This window comes from Etheostoma cragini, chromosome 1 (genome assembly GCF_013103735.1).
Source record: "Etheostoma cragini isolate CJK2018 chromosome 1, CSU_Ecrag_1.0, whole genome shotgun sequence".
NCBI classification, from domain to species: domain Eukaryota; kingdom Metazoa; phylum Chordata; class Actinopteri; order Perciformes; family Percidae; genus Etheostoma; species Etheostoma cragini.
In genome coordinates this window covers 17996663-18018758 of record NC_048407.1, presented here as the reverse complement: position 1 = coordinate 18018758, position 22096 = coordinate 17996663, and the positions used below count along the sequence as shown (strand labels likewise).

At 40.6% G+C, this 22096-nt stretch overlaps 2 protein-coding genes across 3 annotated transcripts in view; one reads left to right on the top strand and one right to left on the bottom strand.

The window, feature by feature from the left end:
* pde3b (phosphodiesterase 3B) overlaps positions 1–13519 on the top strand; it is a 41047-nt gene extending 27528 nt beyond the window's left edge. The window contains exons 2-16 of one of the 2 annotated variants that reach the window (XM_034881453.1): positions 3273–3323; positions 4086–4334; positions 4947–5104; positions 6254–6354; positions 6466–6703; positions 6814–6905; positions 7396–7553; positions 7818–7952; positions 8330–8441; positions 8662–8775; positions 9668–9867; positions 11431–11634; positions 11847–12008; positions 12787–13039; positions 13137–13519. In XM_034881453.1, coding sequence (XP_034737344.1) covers positions 3273–3323; positions 4086–4334; positions 4947–5104; positions 6254–6354; positions 6466–6703; positions 6814–6905; positions 7396–7553; positions 7818–7952; positions 8330–8441; positions 8662–8775; positions 9668–9867; positions 11431–11634; positions 11847–12008; positions 12787–13039; positions 13137–13363 — 2454 coding nt within the window. In that variant the 3' untranslated portion in view covers positions 13364–13519. Of the gene's footprint in view, positions 1–3272; positions 3324–4085; positions 4335–4946; positions 5105–6253; positions 6355–6465; positions 6704–6813; positions 6906–7395; positions 7554–7817; positions 7953–8329; positions 8442–8661; positions 8776–9667; positions 9868–11430; positions 11738–11846; positions 12009–12786; positions 13040–13136 lie in introns of those variants that run through there. The other variant, XR_004657905.1, reaches the window with a different exon arrangement.
* A 4898-nt stretch (positions 13520–18417) lies between these two features.
* On the bottom strand, positions 18418–21824 carry LOC117951119 (vitamin D 25-hydroxylase). Its single transcript, XM_034882703.1, has 5 exons — positions 21431–21824; positions 20722–20863; positions 19969–20601; positions 19496–19825; positions 18418–18724 (listed from the first exon to the last, which is right to left on the bottom strand). The coding sequence occupies exons 1-5, from the start codon at positions 21665–21667 to the stop codon at positions 18528–18530; spliced, it is 1539 nt and encodes a 512-aa protein (XP_034738594.1). The 5' UTR covers positions 21668–21824; the 3' UTR covers positions 18418–18527.
* Between the last annotated feature and the right edge of the window lie 272 nt (positions 21825–22096).

Here is a 22096-nt window from a genome sequence, read left to right as displayed (position 1 = left end):
TGTGTGTGTGTGTGTGTGTGTGTGTGTGTGTGTGTGTGTGTGTGTGTGTGTGTGTGTGTGTGTGTGTGTGTGAAGTGATATTTTGACATGCACTTTATTTTTCCATGTGCATTTAAGTGCATGTTTGATTGTGTGTGTGTGTCTCTTTTTGTTTGCTTTAAATCTATATATTTGTGCAGGTGTGCATAAATATAGTGCAGTTATTTCCTTTTTGTCAATACCAACACCATAAATAATTTTCATCCACATGTAGGTGTGCACACAGAATGGCAGATACACTGAATGAGTCTAACAAGCCCCGTCTGTGCCCGTTTGTTGAAGATTTAAAATAAAAAGTAGTGAAATATATGAGCAGTAGAGGTCAAATTGAAAAGGTAGGCTGTCTGACATCCACGCAGACATGACCCATATCTATAATTAGCAGTTGCACAAATGTCCGCACAAAATCTAAGTATTTACATGTCTTCTTTTTAATACTAGTAGCTTTGGCTTAAAGCATGATTTATTATTCTATTACTGATTTATATTGTTTAAAAAAAAAAAAAAATTACAATTAAAACATCATGCAAGCAAAACATTACTTACCTAAAAGTAAGGGCAAAATATTCCATTATTGTGATTACATAGATTAATTATAATAGATTATTATCTATCTATCTATATCTATTATATATGTGTGTGTGTGTGTGTGTGTGTGTGTGTGTGTGTGTGTGTGTGTGTGTGTGTGTGTGTGTGTGTGTGTGTGTGTGTGTGTGTGTGTGTGTGTGTGTGTGTGTGTGTGTGTGTGTGTGTATACGGAACTGAGTAGAAGTATAAAGTAGTTCAAAATAAATAATATATGTAATGGTTCAAAAAAGAAAAAGAATAAATGAATTGCGTGAGTCTTAAGTGTCAGCAGCTGAGTCTGAGTTGTGTGTCTCAATCTCTGCGTCTGCCCTCATGTCATGTTGTCATAACAACCCTAAAGAAAATATCTCCTGTTCAAGATTTTAATCTCATCACTTGCAGAAGGCCCTCATTGTAAATAAACTGTTGCTTTGCACATAATCTCGCATTGTCAGACCTTTCTCCACAGCCCTGCGGGGGAAGGTCTGGCTAGTCCACACAACAATACAGGATAAAAGAAAAACTTGCTCTGGTTTTATTGGCATTTCTTTAAACCAATGACAATCTTTTCGGGCTGATCTAAGCGCCAGACGCATGGCCGGATGGAGGTACGGCAACTCTTTAAAATAGCCTCGGAAGGCTTGTTTTTTGGGTAGGCGAGCTCTGGAATTCAAATGGCTGTCGAGTGTGTTATGAGAATTTTACTCCAAAAAAAGATGAATATAATTCGATTGTTGGTTCAAGCTCAGAGGACGTTCTCTTCTGAAGTTTAGAATGGCAACACAAAGACAGTGGAAGGCGAAGGTATCCCACTACACTATGTGTAGTGAGATTAAGGGTCAATAGAAAATGGAACAAAACTTTATCTTTAGTTGAGGTAAATGAAGGCCAAGCGTACATCATATTTAGTTGTCTGTTTCTTTTTTCTTTTCTTTTTATCTCTGTGTATAGTTCTCTGTCCTTAAGTCACCTTCCCATCCTTAATGACATCCTGTCCTTCAGCTTTTACCCATCTACCTCTACGTTTGAGCCCTTCTGCTTCTCTCCATAAACAAGCAGAAGGCCAACAATTCTGTCCTCTGGCCGTCTCCCGCCATCCTGTTGCCATGGTGTATGGAGCATTGTTTGCTGGCCTCTATGTTGGGTTGCCATGGCAGGGCTTATTTGCCATATTAAATGTTTGGCAGCATTGTACAGATGCTGATGACAAACACCCAACATCCCACTTTGATCAATGAAACAGTTACTGATTAGAAGAGACGGGATAGAGCCACTGATTAATTTAACAACCTTAGTTATAGCTTGAGTGCATTGTATGCATGAAATGCAGAAAATTAAAACATCTGTTTAAAATCATTACTATTACAGAAAGCTGGAAAGAAAAGCTACTATACAAATGTTTTTCTTACATTAAAAACCTGGCTTTAAAGCTTTCGCAGACTGCCATGTGTTCTTTTTGCAATCACACAATGTGGACAAGTAGTGAAAGAGTGTACATTAAATTTTAACTATAGAAATCTGATTTTAATTTGGTTTGCTAAATTACTGGATAGTATATCTTATTGAAGTTCTTGACATTGTACAAATCTTTTCACATTTTTAATGTGACATGATGTGCTTTGTTTGTTCCTGATAATATGATGACTGGGTGATGGTAAAAAGAAGGTTTTGTGAGGGTGTGTGTTTAGTGTTTAGTGCGTTAGGCCGAGGTCCTTGGTGTTAGTGGAGTTTCTCAAAACGAGGCTTAAAAAATCCTCTGTGTTTGTCCCTCTTGTGGTGCTGGGTGAGACTGCATGCTGGCTTCTTAAAAGAAAAGTATACTGCCCAGATTTTACATAGCACACTGCTGTATTTCTACCCATTAAACATGAAGATAGACCCAAAATAGGTGTGTTGCTGCTGCATGACAGCTTGGACTAGGATTCATCACAAATAGTTGACTTTATGTTTTCAATTGTTATGCTGTCAAAAGTGATATATTTCAGTGCTTTCACTTACTGTAAATGTGAATGGCTGACAAAATGAAATGCATGCAGGAAAATCAGTAAATCTGCAAAAGTATAATTTGACTGTACAAATTTAGTTAAATGCTATCTAAACTAATATGTTTTCCCATACTTATACTTGTGCTAAAGGACTAGATTATTTCAGGTCTATCAACCTAGTGTTACAAAACCTGCAATAAACTGTAAACCACTATAACGTGTGAGACCTCCTGTTTGGGTACCAACATATAGTGTGGAAATGCTGCCGATTGACGTAGTTGGAGCCAGATAAGATCTCATAGCTCCATTGTAGACGCACTGTGGTGGTTTAGTGGTTTGCTTTTCTTCTTTTGCTTTTAGTGAAAGGGCTCAGTCTGTTGTCGCTAAGGCATTGTGCATTAGCATACCTGTACTAGAAAAGTGCATCATGTGGTGCAGGACATCCTCAGTGTAAACTGTTACTACACTGTGTGTTATGGTAAAGGACACAATAGATGAGCAGAAGTTTTGTCGTTGAACTTCTAATGCCTTTGCTGAAAAGTTAATTAGTCCTTGTGCTGAAATTGGAGCATAGGTCAAAGCCTGGGCTCTTTCTATGGGAAATATGATTTCCTATTCACTGTTATGCACAAACAATATTTGCAATGATGAATTGACTGACTGATCTCTTGTGTTTTTCAGATGATCTTGTGGGACTGGGATCTGAAACACTGGTACAAACCACAATATCAGGTCAGTACTGTGTTCATGTCATGATTTTGAAGTTACATGTGCATGGTTCATCCAGGTAACACACAGATAATACATATCTATTTAGAGAGAGCGGGCTCTTTAGTTCAACAGTAGAAGCTGCCCATAAGTCATCTTTAGGACATTCAGTTCTCTTGCTGACATCTTTAAATACACATTGTGTAAAACCTGCCATACTATGGCCATGGAATTGTTGGCATGCCACATTTTATCTTACTCTAATATTCTTTTTCTTGTTTGAACTATCTGCGTAATCTGTCAAATGATTTAGCTCCCACAGAACAAAAATGACTTGTTACTGTCAGACAGAGAGCCAAGCCAGCCAGGACATTTTCCCACCTTAAACCTGCCCTGAATAAAGCAAGCATCACACCTGTTGTGTTTTCTTACACTTCCACTTTAGATGTAAGCATCGCACTACACTTCTCATATGGGCTTAAGATATTTTTTTATATTCTATACTGTAGTTGTTATTGTTCCTACTGCAACACGGCTAACCCAAACATCCTTTTAGGTTAGTGCTATGAATCAGTAGGTTGTCACACTGTTTGTTCTCCATATTGCAGTACACTCCAGCAGAAGGCTGTGAGACAACACTGTCTCAAACAAGCCATAAGCCAACATTTGGGATCTATTCTATCACGTTTAAAAAAAATAAAAGAATTACCACGAACATTTTGAAAACTACTTTTGTGTGTGCTGCCCTTTTCCCTAATATGTGTGATGTATGTGCGCATATGGCAGGGTGCAGTGAGTGGCAACGGCGTGGATCTTTCAGTCATCAACGAGGCCAGGAACCTGGTGTCAGACCTGCTGATGGACTCTTCTCTTTCACCACACACCATCTCAGGCCTGCGCAGCATCTCAAGCCTCATGGGGACATTTTCAGGCTCCTGCCGGCCCAGGGTCAACCCTTTCACCCCATTCCCGGGTTTCTACCCCTGTGATGAAGTGGAGGACTCGGTAGAGAGGATTGACAGGAAACCCATAAAGGTTGGTACAAGTATTACCATTGCACCAACCTAGTATGGATACATAAAGAGATGGGCAATTCCCATTCCAGTCAAACAAAAAGTCCCAGAACTGAAGGAGTCCTTGTATCTAAAAGTGTAAATTGTAATTTCCCCATAGGGGATCAATAAACGGATTTTAAAAAATGTAATTAAAATTAAATTTAGGAACTAACTCAGACACTAACTGTTCCTTCAGAGACGGCAGTTTTAATTGAGTGAAAATCATTTTAAAGCTGTGGAAAGTTAACAGAGCAACAGTCATTTTATCCTTCATCTTGATGGTCACAAGGTAGAAAAGAGAATTCAACCATAAACATACTTGATGAAATGATGTGTTGTGTTGCTCCATGATGTTGTATTGTAGGAAACGTTGAGCCAGTATAAAGGCCCTTACAACCCTGTGTTTTTTTTGCTGGTGCCTTCTAATGGCTTCATTGTTTTTCACATGTGATAATGTTTAAGTATATGACTAGCATCGTCAGTTTGTGTAAAAAACATACTGTGTGTATATGTATATATATATATATATATATATATATATATACAGTATATACAGTATATATATACACTGGATACTTCTTTTTCCCATCAGGGTTTGAGCAGCAGAAACAGCCTTCCCACCCCTCAGCCCAGGCGCAGCTCCACCTCCTCCTCCTCCTCGTGCTCTGCACTCCCACCTCTTGACCCTTCGTCTTTACGCTGGGAACGCAACAGTGGCAAGAGACCCCACCAGGACCTCAACCTGACCAGGTACCCACACATAGGCACTTAACGTCCAGACACACACTCTTGAGAATTGCTCAAACATATCATCTAGGCTGTACTTTACCCTGAATCTGCCCAGTTTTGGAGCAGATTAATGGCTATTCTTGCTAGATCTGAATAAAGTGACTGTACTCCAGCCATGTTCCTCCTCAGGTTGCTCAGCAGCACCTGCGCACATTGAGTTCACTTTTGAAGTTATGAATGGGCCTCAGTGATTTCTAAATTTGAAAGAAATCCTCTTCATTTAATAAATAGAAATAGTGCACTTCACAGGAAACCAGGTCAGCTGTGTAGTTAACATCTGTATTGAGATAACCAGGTGAGAAATGTAGATTGCGTTTGGTTTTGAATAGAGAAACCTAATTGTAAATATTGGATTCACAAGTTTACCTTTTCCTCAATTCCTTTACATACCTATACCAAAGTTAGCTTTCTAATCTATAAACCCTGCTTTGTGGGGCAGACCAGATTCTGCTATCATCAGCTGAGAAACAAATGTACAAAAAAAAGTTTTATATATAAAACTGACTGATCCTCTCTGTTTGTTTTATATCAGGTGTTATCCACAAACAAGAAAGTGAGAGAAATTGTGTTCCATCATTTCCTTCCATTGTGTTTCTGCCCACAATAAAATGTACCTGTAAGCCTTGTGTGAGTTTCAGCTTGCGCAGAGAAAACAGAAGCACAAGGACTTGTTACCACACCATAGTATAGTGTTATCTCTTAATATCTCTTCTGATATCTCTTCTCTTAGTAAAAACTAAGAAACAGATCAGATAATTACACAATCAAGGAATAAGTTTAAGTCGAATATAATATCGGTACCTCCTGTTTGCAAGTTTCGAGAGAAAATCCTGCATCTTTAGTGACTATAAACAAATCCTTTATACAGTGTTCATTTTTACTCAAAAAATAAACCTGGCGTTGATACCAGGGTGTAGTGTCAATATGTCTCCACGGGATGGCAGTAGAGACTAGCTACGTTGGAAGTGAGCTTTTTATTGAGTTTGAGGCAAAACACCTGAAAGTGAGATATCGAGCATAAGATATCTCATTCCTTATCTGTGCAAAAAATATGGTTATTACATGTTGTATTTTAGAGCTAGTGCAGAATATATGTGTTTTGTGTTCCAGCTCTGGTCTGTCTAATGGGCCCAATCCAAATCTGCTCACCATTCCCAAGCAGAGATCTTCCTCTGTTACCCTCACCTATCATGCAGGGTCCAGGAGAGCAGGTGAGACTTAACCATACAACTTCCCAAAGACACTACATATGGATTAATTGCTCATGTTTTGACCGAATCCCGTGCCTCTCTCTTTTCCCATATTCCCTTTGTCCTCTCCAGGCGCCTCTCCGAGCCTGAGTCCACTCACCTCCCCAAGCCACGGTCCTCTCGCAGTAGGCGCAGGTTCTTCGTCGTCTCTTGTCACTCGTTCGCCTGTGGAGTTCCCAGACACAGCTGACTTCCTGACAAAGCCAAGTGTCAATCTGAACCTGCACAAGCCTTTGGGCTACACCCTAAGCTCGCCTGATTTCCAGCAGGCCTTCCGTAGCTCCATCTTCCCTCCTCACCTGTGCACCAGGTGGGACCTGCAGTAATGAAGTGGCATGTTACGGTGTTACTGTTGTGTTAGTGCTTCTAACAAAAGATGTGTTGCAATTTGTCTTTGCTGTGAATCTGTGTCCTTTCTAGCTGTGGTCGTCAGATGCTCAAGGGCGTTTCCAGCGGCGATACAGGGGATTCCTATCAACCATTTGCCAATGAGGCTCAACGCAGGCGCTCAGGTACATACAATTTAATTTAATGTACATTGATGTGGAGGCAGACAACCTTGACCACTGCTACGGATTTGAAGATTGAAAGAGTAACACTTCTGTAAGCAGTTTAAGGTGTTAATGCTGTCCTCTGCTGGACTCCAAATATAATGCAAGTTTGTGCACACAAATGCAGACAGAGGTGTAAAGAAAAGAATAAGCATTTCACATTTTATTTCTTGTCCCTGTGATATTCCAATTAAAGGTTGAATTTATAAACTTATAATGTGTTGAATAGCTAGACTTATACATTTTTTTCTCAGTAGTTATCTACAATCACTATTAACCTTCTTGACCACATTAGCCACTGTACGTTGAAAAGCAATGTGATAATGTAGAGCAAAATATATAATAAAAGTTTATATGTAGGTGTGGGGGTGTGTGTGTGTGTTCGTGCGTGCTTGTGGGTGCCCGCTTTCGTGCGTTAAGGCTTTCCATTTACTGTGCTCTGTGTATGCAGCGGCTGAAGAGTTCCCAGGAGAGCCTCTGATCAGGGAGGAGAGCGTGGAGGCGGACTTGTCTGGGGACGGGAGGCTAGGCGTTGCAGGGAACCAGGGGCAGGCGGAGGAGGAGATGCTGAAGAGCTCGAGCACAGACCAACAGACTCAGGAATCAGAGGTGTGTGGTTACCAAGCTTCTAGTTCCGATACAATTGTTTACTGGAGCACAGCAGATGGAACAGTTACTCCATTTGTCATGTCATTTGTATTTTTCCTTCCAATACGTATCAGCCATAGTTGTTTCAGACAGTTAGCTCATACTTGTACGTAGACTTGATAACAATGATTAAGTATATATGGATTTAGTTTTTTTGTTCAGAACATTATGTGTCAATAAAAAAAGTGCTTGTTTTCATCTCTACAATGTTTTGTGATTGCTCAGGGTGAGCAGGAGTTCAAAGTAGATCCTATGCTGGAGGAACATGAGGCTCTCATGGAGAGGATGAACACCTGGAACTTCCAGATCTTTGACCTGGTGGACCGAACGGGAGGGAAGAGCGGAAGGATACTCAGCTATGTTAGTACAACAAGCACAGACCAGTTATCTCCTGTAGCTGCAGTAGGATGTGTTTGAATTGGCTGGCCTGTCCATTCCTGATAAAGAAATCCAACCATTCCATGAAGTTGGATATAATCATCATAGCAGCCTGCTAGCAGGACTTTTAGTTTACATATATTGTAAATGTGCAACACTTATTTTATTATTATTAATTTATACACATTTCAGGGAGTTCAAATTACTTCTTTAGCTTACATATTACTTTTCAGCAGACAATGAAATTATTCTATGATAATGAAAGTTATGTTTAATGTTCTACTGACTATCAGTGAGGGTGCTGGTTATCTGTCCTGTTCTGAATGCTGGTTCAGTAAAGCTGGCTTGTGTTTCCACAGGTGACTTACACCCTATTCCAGGATACATGTCTGTTTGAAATTTTCAAGATCCCAGTGAGGGAGTTCATGGCATACTTCTGTGCTCTGGAAAGTGGCTACAGGGACATTCCCTGTAAGTATCACACTGTGTAGTGTTCAAGAAATTAAAAGACTCATAGTTGGAGTTTGTTGATGTGTTATTCCAGGATGTTTATATTTTATAATTTGCCATTGTGTGGCAAAGCTAAGAGGCAGTTTTAGTTATCCATAAATTATGTAATTTTTCAATTGTGTGCTGGTGTACTGTACATGGTAAAAATAGGTTTATTTTCAATGAACTATTATGGTTACAGATCACAACAGGGTCCATGCTACTGATGTGCTCCATGCTGTCTGGTACCTGACCACTCGACCAATTCCCGGGTTCCAGCAGATTCACAGTGAGCATGTGACAGGAAGTGACACAGGTAGGTCTCATAAACTCAGTGGTCAAAGATTGTTGTTACAGTTTATAAAACACATGTTATAATCCAGACGCGTCATCATTGGCTAAATGCATAACTGCTTTATGTGATCTCTTATGTGTATTCCAGATGATAGCCAGTGTCGCACATATTGAGTTGTTTGACTGGCATCATTTAGTCTTCTATAAAAGCCTGCACACAGTGACCATTCTAAATGGACTTCTCTGATCTCACGAATAAATAAAAACCTTCTAAATGTAACTTGCATGTAATGTATTAAATACATTTTGGTCTACCAATCCTAATGAGCAGCTTGTGGGAGAATTCAGATTATTAGGTGGGTGAATGCGGATTGTTAAGCAGTTATAGCAACACAATTAAACATCAGAAACCGCATATCCCCTTAAAACGATTAGTCTCTAGTTGGCATGTAGACAGCATACATAATGTAAAGGTGTGAAACCTTTTAGATGTCTCAGGCCAAGCCGTTTTTACAAAATAATCTTACAAAGAATTGTCCGATTAGGTCACCAAATAAAGAGAAACATTATAGTGTGAAGACTCTTTCTCTCTATTTCGCCACCCTCTGATGTCAGAAATACAGTAATTCTGACTTATCTAGCTTGTGACTTTTAGAAGTTTCTTCTTTTATTGGGTGTGTCCTTTACTCAACCCCATCATACTCTACTTAATCTACTAAAAATATTGAAGCACAATTAGAAATGACCTGAGGCTTATTCACTGAAGTCGAACACTGACGCTGCCAAAACAGATGTCATTTGAAAAGCGTGGAAAGAGAGACGGGGATGAGAAAATGGCGGAATCTATGTATCAAAATAGATCTACACTTTGTTTTCCATCACTGTGACTGACAGTGTTCTTGTTCATGTTCCAGATTCAGATAGTGGGATCTCTCCAGGCAGGATATCCTACGCCTCCTCCAAAAGCTCCTCAATTTCAGATGACAGCTATGGCTGCCTGGCCTGGAACATACCTGCCCTGGAGCTCATGGCCCTTTATGTAGCAGCTGCAATGCACGACTATGACCATCCCGGTCGCACAAATGCCTTTCTAGTAGCCACTAATGCACCTCAGGTAATTTAAGATAAAATAGGCATTTATTGGTACTTTAAGGTGTTTTAGAATGAATTGACAAACTAATTTTATCTCACCGGGACACATAAACACACTTGTGCTTACAGAAACAAAAGATCAGATCTTCAAACTATGGGTTTATGCAAAAACATTTCACCACATCTGTATATACACGAGCCACTGAGGGAGGGAGACTAACCTCCCCTAAGAGAAATTCAATAACCCCTGCCAGTCAGCATTCATATACTGTATACCTAGTATATATGTATGCCTAGTAAGTTATTGACACCACGAACATCGGCCCTGTACTTGTGTACATCAGGACAGTCCTGGACTTGATGTCTGGCACACTGGGTTAGATGTCATCGTAGCTTTTTTTCAAACTTGTGTCCTTCCTGCTAAAATGAACTACATGAGTTTTTATGTCTTTCATTGGTGATCTTCTCAAACTTGGTGACCAATTTGCTTTTTATCACTGGAGCACTGCGTTTTTTAAACATTTCTATTATACCTGTACATTACATGCACTATTATCCCAGTTGTCCAAGCTTTACAAAGAAATACACAATATCCTCCATGGAGAATCATAAAGCAGTCTAACATTTTGGATCCTGCATTTGTTGCAGTATCAGCATTTATGCCTTTGTCCGTACTTTCCTAAGTTAACCACTCTGTGCTGAGGGACATGAAATGCAACATGTTTGCACCTTGTTGAATTTGCGGAACTAGGAACAATTCACTTGAAATGATGTTGTGTCCTCATGTATTATGAGTATCCAAACCCTGTGTTTCCAGTTTTACCGTTAATCTTTAACTTCAAAGTCAACATTTTCCTTAGATGACTTTTCCTTACATACTATATAACACAAAGCCAAGCTATGCATAGTGTGATTTAAAAGTAGCCTTTTTTGATGCAAGGTTTACAGAAGGGTGATCATTATTTGATGTCCCGAGATAAATTATAAATCCAATTTCTAATTATTAAATTATCTCTCCAAACTGTGTCTCAAGGAGAGATCATGTATAATTAACTCCACACCACACAGCCATTTGGGCTCTCTCCCCGCCATGTAAATGAGGGTGAAAAGGGTAACTGCATGTCCCAGTTTAAATATTGTACTTTCTCAACATGACCAGTAATGGCACCCCCACTGATTCTTTTTTTTTTTTTTAAGTCCCAGGAAAGTGGGTTACAAGAAAGGAGATGGAACCCTGAACCCAATCTATTGATTACTATTAATGTTGACAACCACCATGTCTGTTAAAAGTATCTTTTAAGCCTTTTGTGTTGTCTAATGCCCCCGTAACTGCTTTTAACCTGCTTCTCCCTACAGCTACACTTTAAACCTGTTACATTTCTACTTTCATAACCACGTCCTGTCCATTTTTTATCTCATTTACTAAGTGCTATTTTCAAAGTCAATACAAGTTGTGTTACACATATGCATACATACTATGTAGGCAAATGTGTTATTGACATTTTAAAGGAAATTGTAGGAATCTTCCTAGCATGCCATCTCTCCCCTCTCTCACCGCTTTGCTTTTCCCTCCCGTGCGGTGCAGGCGGTACTGTACAATGACAGGTCGGTGCTGGAGAACCACCACGCTGCGTCTGCCTGGAGCCTCTATCTTTCCCGGCCCGAGTTCAACTTCCTGGTCAACCTGGATCACGTGGAGTTCAAGCGTTTTCGCTTCCTCGTCATCGAGGCTATACTGGCCACAGACCTCAAGAAGCACTTTGACTTCCTGGCTGAGTTCAATGCCAAGGTCTGAGATGAAGAAATCTGAGTTGTATGATCAGAATAGATCATTATCGATTTGTTGATCCTTTAATTTCTGGCAAAATATTGATTGAAACATTAGGAGGATGGTACGTTGCAGTTTAGTTGAGCAGCTTGCAGCATAATGGATGCTGGAAAAATCAGTTGTCCAGTTGTAACAAGGCATCCATCTTTGTTTGTGTGCTTGTTTGTTAACAGGTGAATGATGTGAACAGTCCAGGAATTGATTGGACCAATGAGAACGACAGGCTGCTGGTGTGCCAAGTGTGTATCAAGCTGGCAGATATCAATGGGCCGGCCAAAGTTCGTGACCTACACCTCAAGTGGACAGAAGGCATTGTCAATGAGTTTTATGAGCAGGTACAGACTGCTTGCTTATGCTCCGGAGGGTATTGAATTAACACAAACATGAAATTACATCTTTATCTTTCCTATTCCTAACTTAAAGGGGGCATATTATCAAAAATTCACCTTTTTTTTTAGTGATTGTACACATACACTTGTGTTTTTATGGGCTGTCTAGAAAACATAGAATTCAACAAGCCATTTAGATTTAGCTCAACTTCCCATGTCACATGCAGGCTTCAGCCACCGCTTTAGAACTTATATTTTTTTCACAAGCCAATCAGAGCAGACTGGAGTTTTTCATTACCTCAAAGAGACAGGTGCTAAAACTGAGTATTTCAGACAGAGGGTTATACAGGTATATTCAGACGACCAGTATGAGGAAAAGCATTTTTTTTTTAACATTAAGGCATGTAAACATGTTCTTGAGAAGCCCAAAATACAAGTATGAACATTTAACTGACACATTTATATCAAATCCATCTTTTAAACAGCCCTACCGTAAACGTAACATCAAGGTTACAAATACAGTAAACAAGGACAAACAAGAAAAAAGGGGAGAGAGACGAAAACAAAAAACTCAGATTAACAACTGACATCAATAATCCCTACATAGTTTATCCCAGGGATTCAAATTTACAACATGATGATAATACATTTCCCTGCATAGGTAATATTCCTCTGTGTCTGTGATGTAGTTTGTATCAAGGCACATCATCAATGATCTATGTCCCTGAGACTATTTTGACCACACTCTTTTTTTTTTTTTTTTTTTTTTTTTTTATATATGCAGGGTGATGAGGAAGCTGGGTTGGGATTACCCATCAGCCCTTTCATGGACCGCTCCTCCCCGCAGCTGGCAAAGCTACAGGAGTCCTTCATAACCCATATTGTAGGACCACTTTGTAACTCCTACGACGCCGCTGGCCTTCTTCCCGGCCACTGGATTAATGGAGAGGGATCAGATGAAGATGATGACGAGGGGCAGGTGGACACAGACACAGATGAAGATGAGGATGACGAGCTAGAAGACGGGCTGGCCCCAAGTAAGACACCGACAGCTCGCCAGTACTGTCAAGTTTACTATGCATAAACTGAGTCATCTAGATTTCCTGAAACATTTCCTTGTTTTCTCCATTGCAGAAAGGAGGAAGAGGCGCCGCAGGTTGTTCTGCAGCATCATGCAGCACCTGACAGAGAACCACAAGGTGTGGAAGAAGACCATCGAGGAGGAGGAGAAGAGCAAAGAGCTGGGCAAACAGCAGCAGCCTGACGGCCTCCTCCCCAGCCTGCCAGCCAGCCTGCCCACCTCCCCGTCAGATGACATCCAGGTCATCCAGGAGGAGGAGGAGGGAGAGGAGCGTCAGTAGCAGGAGGAAGAAGGAAAAGGACAGAGTCGCATGAAAAAGAAGAGGAGAGGCAGTCCCTCAACCACCTGCCTTTCACCAACACACACACACACACACACTCACAGACACACACACACAGGTGACAAATGCACATAAAACACACGTTGCTCTCTCTCTCTCTCTCTCTCTCTCTCTCTCTCTCTCTCTCTCTCTCTCTCTCTCTCTCTCTCTCTCTCTCTCTCTCTCTCTCTCTCTCTCTCTCTCTCTCTCTCTCTCTCTCTCTCTAACACACATTTTGAAAGATTCACTGTGCAGACACTCAGATGCGTAAGCAGTCCCATTGTTTTTGGAGAAACAAAAAGGCCTTACTACTGTGAGCGGATCCTTGCTGCAACAGTGGGAGCCCAACTCCTATGCACTTTCACCCCATGGAGAGTCGAGTGCACCCAGAATAAAAAAAGCACCAGAACTGTAGAGGAAAAGGTGCAGAAGAAGAGTATGGACGGGGTCCAGCATTAACTCGCCCTCCTGGCTGTGATGCTGCCTTGAATGCAAAGCGCTTACACCTCCCTTAGGTACAATTCCTGACTATTTAAAACTGAAAGGTAGAGTAAAAATAATGAAGCAAGCGACATGATGAAGCGAGTGACACCCTTTACCAAAGCGAACAGTTCAAACACGGAAAGACGAGACTGAGACTGTTTCAGCCTCAATGTCAGGTATATTTTTGAATTATATATAAATATAGATATACATAGATATATTGATATTTATCTATATATCTATGTAATATATATCTAAAATGTGCCCGTCTGAACCTTTAATGAGTCCATACTGGCCCAGAGCCTAGGCTTGTGTAGTTCTCTCTCCTTGCTGGCGACACGAAACACTGTATCAGACTCAGTCACAGAGACATTATTGAAATGTTGACTGATTAATAGCATTATATCTGCATCATTTTTGATGCTTTTATTCGTGTACCACCCGTCTTTTTTTGGTTGTTGGATTCTTTAACTCTCCTTGCTATATTTTGTTTGAGTGTGTGACTATTTTGGCGGGAATGTGATAATGAGAATGAGTAGGGAGAAAGAGAGCACATTTGAATTATTTTAGTATGTAATTTGTGTGTATGTTTGTGTGTCCTTTCAGTAATGGTTTGTTTTTAATCAGTGAAATGTCCTTTGGTGTTAATATGTTGCATTGAGATCAGGAGTGCTGTTTCAATGAATGGATTCTTCATTTTCCTTATTTGATTCTAAGTATTTTTTTAAAGGTTACTCAGGATTCACGTAAAGTTGAATAATTATTTTGCAAGAATTTTTGTCATTAATATGAAATACACTTTAAAAAGTAAGATAAATTAAAATCTGGGTGACTGAAGTAGTTTGTAATCTCTTAATAAACAACTTGACTACAAACAAATTCAAGCAATTGCAATCCTCTGTGATGGAGGAGCATACAGTATGTGCTGTCTCTTGGCCATTCATACACTGTTTGCATAACCTTTTGACAACATCACTGGAGAAAAGCTTATCTTAATTGTCAGCAGACTGCAAACGTCTCTCCTGCAGCAACACAATCTTGCAGGTCTAGAACGGTATATTTGGACATTTCGTTTTTTTTGTTTTTTTTAAACAAACAGTACAATGTCTATTCATCTGTGTTTCAGTCAGCAGGCAAACACTGATGTTTAGCCAAATCTCTCCCAACCTCTTTCTCTTTTTTTGTGTTTGCCAAACCCATAACTCAGCCAGTGTCTAAAGAGGAGATCCAGGGTTAATTTCACTATATATATATATATATATATATATATATACCTACTCCTACTAGTTCTCTATTTTTGTTTCTAAGAACTCTTGGCATTTCACTTGGATGTTTTATGAAAGGGAAGGCAGAATTGTTGCCTACCTCCTTTTATTAACTTACTAAAACACACATTTCTGGCGAAAATGTTAAGTAAGCAGTGTAAATCAAGGTAGTAATATTTAAAGACAAAACAATAGATACAGGGGTGCACATTTAAATACCAAACAAGTGTTTAGCCGCTGTACAAAAGAGTATGTGCATATAAATATATATTTTTTTTAAATAATCAATTGAATGCATCTGTTTTCTACACGCAGCTGACATATTGTACATTGAGATCCTTGTAATTACCATTGTGTTTCCAGAGTTTTTATCTTCTTCTATTTACAGGTGTGGAACAGTGGGGTTAGGTGTTTTGATTTAGATTTTTTTTTTGCTAGGTTTCACAGGCCTCTCTCCCTGTTCTGTATCATAACCACTCTTGTATTCTTCATAATCTCTCTCTATCACTATTGTCTCAGTCGACCCAACTCGTGCCAAACTTGACCGACATACAGTAGTTTGTGGGCTGTGATACTCTGATTGGCAGAATCTCTCTGGGCTCCAGTACTGTTCATGCAAGAGAAACACCTCAAGTCAAATATTCCACCAGGCTCAAGTTGGCAGTGACGGTGTCAAGAGTCAGAGTTGGACTCAGGTCAGAGCCATATACATTCTGACAGCTTTTTCACATGGACCCATGCTGGATCATAAAACCTCAGTAGCTCCCAACCCAACATATTCTGGCTCATTAAGTTGTAAAGGTTTGTTGGCTTCTCACTCTGCAGTCTTTCAAACCACAGTGTCCTCAGATTGTGCCATAAATACATCTATGAATGGTTGTTTCCTTTATGTAGCATCGATATATGAGCGTTTGTCTAATGTAACCATTCACCCTTATCTACATTGTGGGGGCAACTGATTTTTGTTGTTATTTATAGCTGTCATAAAACACCATCCCTAAAGTATCAGAAGTTCTCATTGACTTTTATTTGTGTGTCTGTGTCTGTGTGAACTTGTATACAATTTTACTTTCTTTTTGTGTCCAACCCACCGTAAACAAACTATAATGAGCTTAACCTAAAACACACCTGTTTGCACACCCCCACAAGTGTTTTCACTTAAAAGCCTGATTAGACCGGTTCTCAGGACACTGGGTGTGTACAAACTGCTTAATTTACATTAGGTTGCACTTGATAAGATGGGACATGTAAGCCTTTTTTAGTTCCAGTATATTAGGGCATGATACCCTGCATAACTACACCCAACTTCAACCTGAGCAGAGGTCTAAACAACCTTAGTAATAGAAAACACCTTTGTAGGTGTCCAGAGCCTTTAAAGCTGCTGTTATAAATATGTTTACATTTGGAAAGGATCAAATTGTCAGAGGTTATGTGAAAGAGTACTCTTTTTGATGACAAACCCACCGGCAATTTCCACCCGTCTTTGCAGTACCGGATTGAACTAACAACAAAGTGTCTTTGAGCTTGTTGTTTTGGTTTTAGGACCTGCAACTAGACTGTTTCGGGTCACTCACCCTACTGTCGTTGTTTTTGGCTCAAACAAGACTAGGTTGTTTGCACAAAAAAAAGTTATAAAGACCCAGTGTACACTACCTCTGCAGCAACAAACAGCCACAGACATACACCGTTAGCAGTTATCTGGTGAACGTAGTGGATCATTTAGCAGCTAAAGAAACAGATATTTCCTTCAGGTGTTGGTAGAGAGGAAAACTCAATGACAGTGAAAACTCAAACTTGCATTCACTAGGTCGTCTGCAACCTGACTTAAAATTGATGCTAAGGCTTTCTGTGTCTACCAACACGTTGGCCATATTGACATTATTCTGTCAGCGTGTTAACAGCTTGTTGCTCTGCCCCCAAGAGGACAAAAAGAAGAAGAAAAGCACCTTTTATTGAATTCCTTGCTGATAGCAGAGAAGTGCTTAGCGGGGAGAGGTAAAACTGTATTCACCTTCCAAGTAAGGTTCAATTCAAGGGTAGTTGGACTTGGTTCTTGATGACGGGCGCCCAGATAGCTTGGTTAGTGGAGCAGGTGCCCATGGGTGGGGGTTGGCTCCTCGACGCAGCGGGCCCAAGTTCAGTTCTGTCTTGCGGCCCTTTGCTGCTTCTCATTCCCCCCTCTCTCTCTTTCCCTTTCATGTCTTAAGCTGTCCTATGAAACAAAGGCCTAACATGCCCAAAAAATAATATATAAAAAAATTAACAAAATAATAAAGATTCTTGAGGACTTTTGGTCTCTCATCCGAGAGACTTCTTCAGTTCTGTATTCACCTTTATGAACACAGTTTACAGCTTATGATAACTAATGATTATGTTGGGTGTTCTGGGACTTGGGATACAGAATCAGCAAGCTTTTACCTTTTGAAGTATAGAATAAGATAATGTAGGGTGTTAATACATGGATGGAACACAAAAGTAATAAATATGGGATCTTTGTCAATTTTGAGTTGTTTTCTTTTAGCTTAGCAGCAAATTAAAGATGACAGGACAACCTTTAATATCTTACAAAAGACTTTATGAATGCACACAAAGAAATCAGCATTGCAAAAAAAAAAAGGACAAACAAACATATAAAAGAAGTACTTTGTGAGTACAGATTAGCACCATTTAGCAGAAACCAGTGTTACATAGTCAGTTTCTAGAAATCCATCAGAGTTGCATTAGCCTTTCATTTCCAGAAAGCGCTATCCCTGGAGAAGGGGTCAGAGTCAGCCCACATGATGTAAACCTTGGCCCTTGTCCAGGTCTAACACAGTGTGCAGAAATTTCCTAGAAAGTCCCATTTCGACTCACTAGTACAAATCAGTGGTGTCATTTCTCTGACTTAAAGCTGTCCTGAGGATTCAGGGCTATGAACCATAAAAGGTGTACTCATCATTGATATCAACCTAACCCATCGCTCCCACGCCACGGATCATAGACATTTTATGTTCTGGGCTCAGAGCAACCCTGAGTTACAGATTACTAAATCAATAGCACCTGAGTATTCCCAGAATATCCCTTCAGCACCGAGTCTTGTTGCCTCCCCTGCTACTTAAAAGTATTGTGCAAACATGCATTTTGCTCAGTAAAAGAATTCAAGAGTCATTGAATAAACTGGATTACGTGTCCATCAGTCAAGCTACTTTGCTAACTGAAAGTCCTTGTCATTGAAAACTCTGATGCAATGGAACTGGACGCTATAATCCAGAGCGATACAGTTTTTTCCACCCGTATCATGTGGTTGCATTGCTGTGCAAAATTAAATCAAATTCTTGCTCAAACAGTTGATCAAGCTGTAATAAATTCCTGCTTGCCTACTTGTGATAAGGAGTGTCTCAAGAGCCGGGATTTTTCTGCTGCCTGCGGACAGCACAGATGGAGTAAGGTTTGGGCTGTAAGGTCATGCCCAGTTTGGGAGTGACGGTGGGAATTGTTCCAGGAGGGAACTGAAGATGAAACCTCTGCATCAAAGTGGTGAAAAATAGGAACATCTCCATCCTGGCCAGCTGTTCACCCAGGCAGCAACGCCTCCCTGTAAAAGGAAATGATGTCATTAAGACTCTCTCGTACACACACAGGCACAACATCTGGCCAACTCAGTCAAGTCCTCTGAAATACAAGAAATACATTGGGGAGCACAAACACCACAGATGTGGAACAGATGGGTTTAACTGAGGATTGCGGGTGCTTTTCTTCATGCTCTGAATGTCTGTGATAATGATATGGTGAGAACAGGAACTTGACCTCAAAACATTCACCATTTTATTCATTCATTTCATTATTTGTTGTGAATTTGGATTTAATGGATGCTATCACAGATATGGGCAATGTACTGTGATCAAAATTGACTAAGAAGAAAATTCAAATGTTGATTTACAGTAAATGGTATTGCTCTATTGCTAGTGGTTAACAAAAAGGAAATTTTTAGTGTTATTGTATTCTTATAATGAAAGGTGGGTTTGGATTTTATGTAAATATGATGCTAGTATGTATACATGATACATGCAGTTTTATTTTTTATTTTTCATTTAAGTGGGGAACAAGGTTGCACTGAGAATAATTAATCCAAAGACTTGAATTCAGTGTATTTAAAACCTAATTTCTTTCGATGCACATTCATGTGTGTTAGTTGGGTTTAATGTTTGTGTTGATAGCGTGTCAGCATCAGATACCTGCAAGTTTCACTGATCTAAAAAAACTGAAGTATGTGAGGAAATCTTCTTAATTTTCAAATGTGATTTACGTCTTGTTTTTATTTTCTATCAAGATTGTTGGAATTTAGGATCAATATAAAGAGACTAACCCAAGGAGAATGGCAGGAATGCCTCACGCCTCACAAAGTTGCCATTGCTGTCCAGAAACCTCTGTGGTGAGAATACACCTGGATCGTTCCAGTACTTCTCATCAAAGTGCACTGAGTAGAGGTTTGTGATCACCATGGTGCCTTTGGGAATTGCGTACCCGTTGACATTTGCATCCTGGGAGGTGGCACGGAAAATACCAAGTGGGACAATGTTGCAGAAGCGAAGGATCTCGTGCAGAACAGCCTCTACGTAAGGCATCTTCTGTTTGTCCTCCAAAGTGGGTGCTCTCCCATTGGCCAGCAAGCTGTCAATCTCTCTGTGCACCCTCTCTTTGCAGGGGAAAAAAAGACACCATCAGGCATTTATTTATACGTAAAATTACATAACTCTTAGAGCAGCCTACAAGCTCTCTCAGGCTCACATTAGAAGTAAAATGTTCTCATATTGGGGTGATGCTTCTATTGTAACTGACCTTGTATGTTGGGGTAGAGAGCCATGTACAGCATGGCCCAGCGCAGGGTGTTAGTAGTGGTCTCTGTGCCAGCAATAATAAGCTCACCCACTGAGTAGATGAGGTTCTCATAGGAAAAAGAGGAGCTGGGTTCTCCTGCATTCTGCTCCAACTCATCCAAATAAGCATCAACATAGTGGCGAGGTGCATGTGGCACCCTGCCCTCGGAGAAATCCTTTATAACCTGCAGCAAGAAGTCATACACCTCAGCAGCATTGCGGAACAGCTTCTGGTGTTTTCCAAAGGGGACATACTCAATCCAAGGGAAGGCGTTGTAGAGGAGGGCCCAGCCGCTTACTGCTAGCTCCACATTCTCACTGAATATCTCAATCATGTGCTGGAAGTTGCGGTCGTCGTAAGTAAAACGCTGTCCAAATATGATCAGATTGGTAATGTTGGACACAGCGTTGGTCACCAGGTGTTTGGGGTTGAAGGGCTTTCCTTTGTGCTCGTCAATGGCATCGACAAAGAACATGCACTCCTCTGAGATCTTCCTTTCAAACTGTCTCTGGCCGCTGCCGAAGTAACGGAAAGAGTTGCAAGCCAGTTTACGGTGTTCAATCCAGGCTTTGCCGTATTTACAATTGAGAAGCCCTGAGAAGTTGAAAAAGAGTAAAACAGAGGAGTTAAATAATGTATCATGGCAGCTGCAATTATTTACCTAATGTTGAATGACAAATGTGTATGCGTTGCAATCCTATATTATCAGCTTACCACCCATTTTAGTCATTTTCATGAATAAAGGCAGCGATGGGCGATCAGCAAACACCTCACTTTGATGGTAGAGGCATTCCCTGACACAGTCGTATCCAGTTAATACCACAGTCAATATCCCTCCCAGGTCCAGACTGAAAATCTGAAAGATACACACTGCAACATTAGAACTGTACTCCTTCTGTTCTTTGCACATATTTCCATGCAAACAAGTGTCAAGGATTGTTAGATTTATACCAATTGTTGGCATGTTGCATTTTGCTTTTGTCCACACTTTGGCACTAACATCAGTCTCCAAACTGGGTTTTCAGGAGCCAGACAAAATAGTGAGTGATAAAACAGACTCTGACCCCTTTTTAAGATTATATTAGGCATATCTCTACAATTAGAGACATGATAGGTAGAGATCTATCCAGCTCTGTGTCTAAACTTAAAATACCACACTGTGCCACCAAAAGGACGTCTGTGTCTTTATATGTATTTTTAGGAGGGGGCTTTTATTTTGGGGAGCCCCTGTGAGCCGGTTATTCTCCTCCAAATGCTCCAGACCGCTAAATGTTAGGGCGAGTCTCTTTTGTTCCTTTCCCAACTAGTTCCCTATGTGTGCGGGTATGTGTGTGCATGCGCAAGAGTGTCATGCAAGTCTGAAACCTCTTGTAGGCTATAAGGCCATCTCAGTAAAAAAGCACTGACAATGCGCTGTCATTACCTGTCCATGAACTTCACTCTGCTTCTTGAGGAAGACGTGCGGCTCGGTGGCCAGAGACATTATGTTCCCTATCACTGGGATGGGAGATGGACCAGGAGGAAAGCCCGGGGGTCTTCTCTGCTTGACGAGCTGGCGAACCAGCAGGAAAGCGAGGCAGGCGACAGTTAAACAGCCCACAGCGAGCAGAGCCTGGGCGCAGGACACCGGCACCAGATACGGCGATTTAATTGAAACCATCTTCTCGAAATGTTTCTCTTCCACTGCTGGACTACCTCTGCTGACTCCGGCTTCTCCTCAGAGCAACCGAAGCCCATATGTAGGCTATCATCTTGCACGTTTTCTATCCCCCGCCTCTAAAGCTAAGATTGGCCAGAAAAGTCAGTCAACTGTTGGTGAACTTTGTTCTGGTCTTCATCAATACCCCGAATCATTTTTGGTGCCTGGTTTCATGTTCAGTTTTTGGTTGCTTTTAATGAACCTAGAGAGGGAGCAACACACCATACAAGCGACAAAGTCGCACTGCACTTCATCAAAGCCAGTATTAAAGTTGTAAAACGTTGGTGCAGGCCGGCGATTTGCTGAATAAAAACACTTTCACGAATAGTAGCCTAACTGACATCAGACAATCATGCAAGTAGGATATATATCAGATATAAGCCTGTATGG

Coding starts and splice junctions, on each gene's coding strand:
- LOC117951119 (XM_034882703.1), bottom strand. CDS start 21,667: ATGGTTTCAATTAAATCGCCGTATCTGGTGCCGGTGTCCTGCGCCCAG. Junction 20,602..20,721: donor GAAAATGACTAAAATGGGTG/GTAAGCTGATAA, acceptor TCAACTTCTCAG/GGCTTCTCAATTGTAAATAC. Junction 19,826..19,968: donor TCTCTACCCCAACATACAAG/GTCAGTTACAAT, acceptor TCCCCTGCAAAG/AGAGGGTGCACAGAGAGATT.